This window comes from Poromitra crassiceps (assembly GCF_964638095.1).
Source record: "Poromitra crassiceps genome assembly, contig: HAP1_SCAFFOLD_1234, whole genome shotgun sequence".
In the NCBI taxonomy this organism is placed as follows: domain Eukaryota; kingdom Metazoa; phylum Chordata; class Actinopteri; order Beryciformes; family Melamphaidae; genus Poromitra; species Poromitra crassiceps.
The window spans coordinates 1-10,000 of NW_028151176.1; the positions used below are offsets into that span (position 1 = coordinate 1).

At 43.0% G+C, this 10,000-nt stretch overlaps 1 protein-coding gene across 1 annotated transcript in view; it reads right to left on the minus strand.

Annotated features, from left to right (window-relative positions):
• Nucleotides 1-694: 694 nt before the first annotated feature.
• LOC310771451 (dihydropyrimidine dehydrogenase [NADP(+)]-like) overlaps nucleotides 695-10,000 on the minus strand; it is a gene marked incomplete at its 3' end in the record, with an annotated part of 22,468 nt that continues 13,162 nt past the window's right edge. The window contains exons 4-10 of the mRNA XM_083664062.1: nucleotides 8,425-8,512; nucleotides 8,172-8,333; nucleotides 4,914-5,110; nucleotides 3,698-3,779; nucleotides 2,488-2,575; nucleotides 979-1,086; nucleotides 695-744 (exon numbers count right to left, since the gene is read on the minus strand). Coding sequence (XP_083520188.1) covers nucleotides 695-744; nucleotides 979-1,086; nucleotides 2,488-2,575; nucleotides 3,698-3,779; nucleotides 4,914-5,110; nucleotides 8,172-8,333; nucleotides 8,425-8,512 — 775 coding nt within the window. The remainder of the gene's footprint in view (nucleotides 745-978; nucleotides 1,087-2,487; nucleotides 2,576-3,697; nucleotides 3,780-4,913; nucleotides 5,111-8,171; nucleotides 8,334-8,424; nucleotides 8,513-10,000) is intronic.

Below are 10,000 nucleotides of genomic sequence, written 5' to 3' on the forward strand. Positions count from 1 at the left end.
GTACTATCACCACCCCACTGAGCACGGGCAGGGACGAACGACACTGACACATACCTAGAGAGAGAGAGAGAGAGAGGTACTATCACCACCCCACTGAGCACGGGCAGGGACGAACGACACTGACACATACCTAGAGAGAGAGAGAGAGAGAGGTACTATCACCACCCCACTGAGCACGGGCAGGGACGAACGACACTGACACATACCTAGAGAGAGAGAGAGAGAGAGGTACTATCACCACCCCACTGAGCACGGGCAGGGACGAACGACACTGACACATACCTAGAGAGAGAGAGAGAGAGAGGTACTATCACCACCCCACTGAGCACGGGCAGGGACGAACGACACTGACACATACCTAGAGAGAGAGAGAGAGAGAGGTACTATCACCACCCCACTGAGCACGGGCAGGGACGAACGACACTGACACATACCTAGAGAGAGAGAGAGAGAGAGAGAGGTACTATCACCACCCCACTGAGCACGGGCAGGGACGAACGACACTGACACATACCTAGAGAGAGAGAGAGAGAGTTACTATCACCACCCCACTGAGCACGGGCAGGGACGAACGACACTGACACATACCTAGAGAGAGAGAGAGAGAGAGAGTTACTATCACCACCCCACTGAGCACGGGCAGGGACGAACGACACTGACACATACCTAGAGAGAGAGAGAGAGAGAGAGTTACTATCACCACCCCACTGAGCACGGGCAGGGACGAACGACACTGACACATACCTAGAGAGAGAGAGGGGGGGGGGGGGCGCAGAGAATGGCTAGCTGTGTGTGTATCAATTTACTTACATTATTACATTCCATTACTGTTTATCAGAGATGATCTTTCCAAAGGACTTCCAAAACACAATTTTACAATTTGTAATTGTTTTCTTACAGGATAGGTAGGAAGTTGTTGGTGTGTGTGTGTGTGTGTGTGTGCGCACACGTGTGTGTGTGTGTGTGTGTGTGTGTTACCTTGTTTGCTGGCAGCAGCCACCATGGGCAGAAAGTCTTTGGAGGTAAAGAAGCCTTGTTCCATGGTTAAACCCTTGAAGATTTTCGCTCGGTTAGCCTGAGGGAGACCTGCACACACACACACACACACACACACACACACACACACACACACACACACACACACACACACGGTTGACTTTTGAAACGTAAATGCATTTTTTCAACGCGATTTTCAGAAACCGCTTCAAAATGCATAAAAGTGATTCACGTTTGTGAAGATTATCCTGCTGAACCCAAATTCGCGCTCCCATAAACTTTTGTTAACCACAGACCTTATTTTATGCATTTAAGTGAAATCCCCATTCTAAAACCCCATTGACTTCACCCCGTAAGATCCAGGAAGTCCGGGACTTCCGTCTTCCGACTATAAAAATATGTCATCCCTGTGGTACTCCATAGCAGTGTTTTTCAACCACTGGTCCGTGGCCGACTGGTGGGCCTCAGAGCGCCATCTAGTGGGCCGTGGAGGACCTCTCACATCAAGATATTGGAATATAGCCTATCATTTATTTGGGAAGGTGGTGAAGCTCCCCCGGTCTATAGGGAATGACTCGCTTTTGGAGCCAGACTCAAGTGGCCATTTGAGGAACTGCAGTTTTTGGTACTTCTGCATTGGCCTCATTTTTCAGAACCGGAGGTTGGGGCTTTATTTTCATTGAAACCTCTAAAGCTGCGTTCACACCGACCTATTAAAGTTTGTCGCTGGCATCGAGTTTACATACAAAGTCAATGCAAACGAGCGATTGAGCGTATATTCGCCTGGGAGAATAATCGCTGGGCGTCCGAGCGGCAGAGACAGAGCGATAGGGAGAAAATACGCTCGTCGCCCCAGATGAAATATCCCAACTCGAGCGAAAATACGCTGGCATCAGTCGCTCGCTGTTCAACGCTGATTGGCTGCCATGTGAGAGCGAGTCAAGGATCACTCTGGCTTGGAACAAACCGCTGGTTTATTGTGTGGCAACAAACCGCATTGACAGGCTGACAGCTGACATGAAGTGAAGTCTGTACTACCGGTATGCAGCTCGCATTAGGAGCACGCTGATAGGCTTAGCTTGTAAACAATGACGGTGGCTCGTAGTGGACAAACAGCATGACATTGCGTAACGTTATATCCCCCACATGTCCGTCATTTCGTGTGCCTGTTGATGAGCGATTTAAACAGAGCGACAGAGCGATTCCAAAGGGTTGACTTGAGCGACAGAGCGAAAAATAAATATCTCGGTGTGAACGCACCTTAAGCAGGGATGTCATGGAGGGTAAATCCATTTTGACAAGAGACAGAAGAAGAGAGTTCGGCAAGCTGTTGTCGTGTGGAAACCTCGTAACTCTAATGTTGGCGTTTGTCATGATTTAATTGAAGGATGACGACATTCCTCCATGGTTGGAGGAAATTCAACGATCTTTGGTCCGTAGTGGTTAACGAGGATTTAAAAAAATCACTTTTGATTGACAAGTGGCACTGACCAATCCCGATGAAGACAGCCTTGAATCCATCTTCTTTCAGGGACTTCAATGTCATGTCGTTAACGCCTAGACCCTTCTCACACACCACCTGGCTCACACACACACATGCACACGCGCACGCACACACACACACGCACACGCACGCACGCACGCACACACACACACACACACACACACACACACACACACACACACACACACACGGAAAGCATGTTTAAAAAGGGCTGTGCAGGTGAACTCTTGATTCATCTTGTTCTGCAATATCCTCAATATGATGAACCAACAGTACAATCCTATGATTCATCCTTTTTTGATTTTCTTTCATTCGATCACAATCACAAGCTAACGCTCTTACAGTGACACGCCTGAATCAATAAACATATCAGCAAAAAGCCACAAAGTAATTTCTAAATACAATTCAAGGGCATTTAGCAGAATTCATGTGCTTGTTTTGGTGGAAAACTTTTGATCACCTGTTCAATATTTGCTATTAATTTGGGTGTAAGATTGGTCCATCTTCTAAAAAAAAAAGTCCTCAAATAAATACAGAACTCAAAATAAATCTGACAGGTACCCATTAGGCTGCTACTACCATTAGTCACAAAAATATATATATATATATTTTTAATGTATTCCAGCACTATGGACACTTCAATACAGTACCGTAAATTCCGGAATATAAGGCGCACCGGTGTATAAGCCGCACCTTCAAAGTTGACTATTTTTTTCTTATATAAGCCGCACCGGACTATAAGCCGCGGGTATTTTAATGGTATTTTTTTTTTTTTTTTTTTTTTTTTTAATTGTGTTTTAATGTTTAATTACCATATGTAATGCTCCCATTTATTAACATTTCAACAAAACAACATAACACAACACCACCTGTGTTGTTATTTACAGTGCACACAGTGTCATACAGTGTCATACAGTGTCATACAGTGTCATACAGTGTGGTGAAAAGAGGGCAAGAGAGGAAATTAAAACAGAAGTGGCTTTATAGTTAGAAAGAGTGGTAAAAAAGAGAGATTTTTTTTTTTTTTTTTTTTTTTTTTTTGAAAAAATCCATAGATAAGCCGCACCGTTATATAAGCCGCAGGGGCCAAAAAAGCCCAAAAAACGGGAAAAAAGCCGCGGCTTATAGTCCGGAATTTACGGTACATGTTTGTTCTATGTGCTGTGCTGTGACAGTGTGAGTTGCTGCAGTCGTTACCTTGACGCCCAGGTCCTTCATGAGGTTGGTTTCGAACTGGACAACCTCATGAGGAAGCCGGAACTGAGGGATTTCTGATGTGCTGCAGGCAAGCAGGCGAGATATATCACACATGAGATATGACATCATATGATTGATGTGATATCTGATATGATCTGATACAATATGATACTTAAGCAATATAGCATGACAGCCAGTGTGTTGTGGAATATATCCCGCTGATAAGCTGTTATCCCACGAGGCCGCAGGCCGAGTGGGATAACAGCTTATCAGCGGGATATATTCCACAACACCACGCAGCTCGAGTGCTATATTGCTTTTATAAAACGGTTTCCAAGTATAATAATATAATAATAATAATACTATAAGTCCGACTGGCATGGTATTCTGATAGAGTCAGTTGAAACACTACTGTAAGGCGGGACCGCAAGAACGTGCGGGTGATTTGATTGGATCGTTCTGGAGACTGAAGTTGACATTGGCCAATCCTGGCGCTTGCTGAGAAGCTGAGAGCTTTCTGGAAAGCCCGACACCAACTAACATTACGGGGTTAAATGCGGGGTTAACAGCCTTTTTTTTTTGCAAAGAAGACATTAGCCCGCATTTATTCTTGTACAAAACATAATTTTCTGCGAAGTATTAGTAAAGTTATAAGCGAAGATCGATTCACAAGGATCTGACAGCTGTCTCCGCCATTTGTTTTTTTTGAGGTAACCAAAGGCTTTTAGTAAGAGAGTTGCCATGGCAACCAATAACCCACTCCAATAACCCATGTTATTGGAGTGGGTTATTGGATTTATACAATGGCTGTGAACCAATCAGATTGCTTGATTTGAGAGAGCCGTTTTATAATATACAATAACATGATACAATATGTTACAATATGATACAATGATATGATACTGTATTATTTGACACATAATGATACAATGTGATACGACAATATGCTATGATACAATATGATTTGATCCAATACAATATGAAATAATATGTTATGATATGCTACAATATTATTTGATACAATATGATACAATACAATACACTACTCTACGATACAGTATAATATGATACATTCCGATGCAATGCACTACGACACGATCTGATATAATACAATACGATACACTATGATACATATTATACAGTATGTAACAATATAATTCAATGCAATATGATACAATGCAATAATAAATATTGGTAATAGGTAAATCAATATTACCTCAACCCTCCAATGTACTTCTGTTTCTCAAAGATGGTGATGTCATCGTATCCAAGGCGGGCCAGGAAAGAGGCGCAGCTGATTGACGCAGGGCCGCAGCCAATCAGAGCGATAGGCACGTGGTAAGACTCTGGCATCTCATTGGCTGGTGGAAGCTCAGGGTTCCTGATCTGCGGAATGCCCATCTTGCTAAACACCTGAGAAGGAAACACACACATGCACGCACGCGCACACCACGCCCAGACCTTTTATTGAGTACATTAAGGGTGCTTTCTCACTGGCGCCCCGGCACCGTTCCTGAGCACACTTGTCCCCAAATTGACCCCAGTTTCAGAACGTTTGAGGATTGTGAACATTGCGTTCCGTTCCGCGCCCGGGTGCGCAACGGGGAACTGTGATAGAAAAGGTGGTCTGGGGAACGCTTCGGCGTGCCCGGGAACGGAACACTTGCGAATGTGAATGCCAACCGTTCCGAACCACATAGACAACACACGGGTGACGATACACTCCAGGCATATTGATGATGCAAGTTAGGGATGTCAATTTTCGGTTAATTTCACTTTCGATTAACCGACGCTAATAATCGATTAACCTATCGGTTAATTCATAATTTTTTAATATAAAAAAAAAAATTTTTTTTTTTTTTTTTTTTTTTTTGTCTATTTACTCAATGAACTCATGCCCAAACAAGGCGTGTCTATTTAGATGCTGAAATGTTAATGCTTTTTGTGTTAGAATTTCTAACACAAAAAGCATTAACAAGCATTAACAAAAAGCATCAACATTTCAACACAAATTCTTTTTGTGTTAGAATTTCTAACACAAAAAGCATTAACATTTCAGCATCTAAATAGACACGCCTTGTTTGGGCATGAGCTCATTGAGTAAATAGACCAAAAAAAAAAAAAAAAAAAAAAAAAAAAAAAAAATCTTTTTTAATATTAACTGATAGACCGACAGCAATAACCGAACAACGACGTTAGCGACGGTTAATCGATTAACGGTTAACCGTTGACATCCCTAATGCAAGTACACTCCGTTCCCGAACGCGGAATAAATGTTGTAATGTGAAAGCTGACCAGCAGGGGAGAGGGGAGGGGGGTCAATCGTGCCCGGGTACGGAACGGAACGAAAGCAATCGCTCACAGTGAGAAAGCCCCGTAATTTTCCTAACGCCTATCCTACCCTACATGTCTACCTTTAACCCTTAACCTAAACTAAACTTTATCCTAATTCTAAACTTAACCCTAAACCCATCCTAATCCTAAACTAAGCTTTAAGGAACTATAACTAGTTTTTGGCACACTGTCCAGTTGGCCAACTTAGTGATGAAAACATCTATACTGCATACAGTAGTACACTGTCTATGTGCATAAAGTGATTAGGACACACTAGCATTGTGTCAAAAGAAGATGCTAATTTGTAGCCTAGGTAAACCCAGCCCCCACGTGACCTGCTCTCTCAGTTCCCAGTCACTAGTCCTAGTGACTGAGAGCAGGTCTGAGAGCAGGTCACGTGGGGGATGGGTTTACCCAGGCTAGCTAATTTGTAGCAGTTCTAAAGCTAAGGGTGTATTCACACCTATCTCGTTTTGAGCAGTTGTTCCGAAACAGAGAGCGTTTTCCCCCTTGGTGCGGTTCGTTTGGGGGAGTGTGAACACAGCAATCGCACTCGGATACGGGACAAAACAAGCGGACCGAGATCGCCAAGAAAGGGTGGTCTCGATCCGCTTTAAACGAACTCTGGTGCGGTTCGTTTGTGGTGAGAACGTGATCCAACCTCGATCCGCCACAACTGCAGGAAACAGTGTGCATTTTTGGATAAACCAGCTGCCATAGTCAGCTGCGCTGTGCGTAATGGCCTGAAGAACGAGCATTTTTATCGTTTAAAAACAACATCTTCATTCAGATCCTGTTTTGGCGACTTGTGACTTGCATGGATAAACTTTGGGGGATTTTTGGATCATCACATCAGCAGTTTGAACTCAATCAACTTACCTCTGGTCTCCATTCAATAAATGAAAACAAGTCGTGGCAATCAGAGCCAGCCTTCTTTGTGATAAGATTGTCTGGTTCAATAAGACAATCAGACTGATTGCATGTCTTCCTCAAAATGTCTGTAGGCTATTATTAAATCATTTATTAATATTTTATTCTTGACAGGACAGGTGTTCATATAGCCTATGTGTAGGCTAATCCTCTGAAGTCTCCGTGATAGTAATAGCAGATCGAAGTTGCGAGGGTCTTTGATCTTCTATCTCCAAATTCCCGATAGCCTAAATAGGCTAAATAAATACATAGGCTTAGGCTACATAGCCTACATAAATAAATAACTTTCTCCCCCTCTCTCTCTCTCTCTCTCTCTCTCCCGATCCCTCCCTCTTTCTTTCTCTCTCTCTCTCTCTCCTCACACGGGGCATGCCCAACGTAGCCTAGCATTCTTATAATCATATAGGAAAATCTCTGGGAATAATTTTTTCCATCCCGAGAGGCTATTAGCCTACCGGAGTGTCTCCTGGCCAATCCAGGAGGCTTGGCAATACTATTTGGACTGTTTGATTTGTGGCTGTGTGAACACAAACCAACCAAGGCACAAATGCAACAATTGTATCAATTAAGTACCTGAATCGGAACAAAGCAAACGACCTACAGGTGTGAATACACCCTAAAATTATCTGCGCAACCTGATAGGATATGTCTGTCTGCTTTGTGTTGGAGACTGGTCAAATGTGCTGTTTTGGACTGCCGTCTACTTCCTGTTTCTATTAGGCCCAGGGAATAAAGGTGGTGAGTGATGGGTGACTGTGTACAACTAAGACTCACTGTGCCGTAGATTAATTCATGGCTGTTCACCTGAAATAGGCTAGTTCTACAAAATAAACCTGGCTATAGCTATCAGCTATACTGAGTCAATGATATTTAATTTCTGCATTTTCTCAATCTACAGGCATACGGTAGGTAGGCCTATAGTAATACAAATCATAATAATCATAATAATAATGATAACTACAACTTTCTACTTATCACTCGGCATAGTGTATGCTAAAGTGTTAGCATGGAGCCTACTCAACATAGTGTACTCACTGTATGCTAAAGTGTTATATTAGTAACCTACTTTTTTACACAAATGCTCAAATAAGACCATATCAATAGCGGGAAACGCCATATCAATAGCGTTTCCCTTTGTCCCTTTGTTTCCCTTTCCCTTTGTCTGTTAGAGTCAACTACTACTCGACAGATGGGCAGATAAATACTGTACCTCGGTAGCAAACTGTTGTAACCCCCCTATGTTGATGGGTCCTTCCTCAGAGGCGTACAGGTTGCAGCCGCCCACACACAGCTCTGAGGTGGGACAAACCATTCCACAGGTCAGACCCAGGGGGTTGTCAGAGAGGATGGACCGCGCTGCCCCATAGTAGTTCTGGTTAACACACACAGAAGAGCATGCATTGTGTAGCAGCAGCATGTATGTTACCTAGCTGTACAATTGCGTGTGTATTATTTGACAGTACCTTATTAGAGATGCTAGTAATGAATGTCTTGATATCCAGGTTAGTTGGACAGCTCTTCTGGCAGGGAGCATCAGCACATTTTAGACACCTAGGCCCAGATTTGATTGTAAATTGAACATTCGTTTGATGGGTTGACCAAGCACAGCCATTGAAAAGAGAAATCCAACGTATGTACAAAACCACAATTTATTAAAATCACGTAAAAAGTCACATAATTGAAGTCCAAAGTCAAACTTTCCTGTGTATACTCAGAAAGCAGTAGTCAAAGTTCTAAATCCTTGCAGGCATTATAATACTGTATTTTATTGTTATTTTGAATAATTGGTCAACTGGAGACAGAATACAAAATAATTTATTTGTAACCATTGTGCAAATATAAAGGAATGTAAACAATTCAATGACTTAAAGGGATAGATCGGTTTGTTTGAAGTGGGGTCCTATCAGCTAGTGAGATACACTAACTTAATAAGGTAGTGCTCTTGAAGCGGGGCGCAGCGTCGAACGAGATCCGGCACCCAGAGCAGCAGCCTCACCAGCTTTTTCTCTGTAAGTCCTGGGGGTCAACAACTAAAACGTAATTTAGCACCTAAAACAACGCCCACCTAAACAAATCGATATCTGTGTACATGCACGCTCTATTTTGACAATTTTCAGAGCTTTACTTTTCCGCAAAACAGCAGTTTCATTCGGCACTGCTTTTTCTCCCAACCGTACAACTACCGTATTCCTCCGCTAAAAGCCTGCACAGAGCCGCAGCACTGGATTACTCCGCAGTTATTTGGGGGTATTTTATTTCTCTCGGTTTGTTAGTGAAGACACAACAAATAGAATACACGAACGAAAATATGAGTGATTTTGATAGCGAGGATGATATGCCATTCACCTTGGTGACAAGAGGATACAATTATGAACCAGAGAGAATACAGAAGAGGAACTTTTGCAGAGAGTGAACAGGCAGAGAGATGCGCCTCCTGTCTAAATGCCTGGGTGCCCTGGCTGCAGACCTTTTTCACCATTCCCAGGATAAATTGTGGAAAACGTCCCAGACCAGAGAGGCCAGGTAACTTGTTGTCTCTAAAGTAAGTCAGTGTTTTATCTCTCTTCTAAGCCTTCCTGTTTTGTAAACCGCGGCTCTGTGCTCTGTGCTGGCTTTTAGCGGAGGAATAAGGTAGTTGTACGGTTGGGAGAAAAAGCAGTGCCGAATGAAACTGCTGTTTGGCGGAAAAGTAAAGCGTTGAAAATTGTCAAAATAGAGCGTGCATGTACACAGATATCGATTTGTTTAGGTGGGCGTTGTTTTAGGTGTTTTAGGTGGCTAAATTACGTTTTAGTTGTTGACCCCACGTACTTACAGAGAAAAGGCTGGTTTGGGTGCTGCTCTGAGTGCGCGGTCTCGTTCCACAATGTGCCCAGCCTCCAGAACACTGTACCTAATTAAGTTAGTGTATCTCACTAGCTGATAGGACCCCACTTCAAACAAACCGAACTATCCCTTTAAAGACACATAAGGTGTATGACATAAAAACATTTATCAACTGTAACACTACGTTTGTAGTGTATCGTTTATCATGTACCT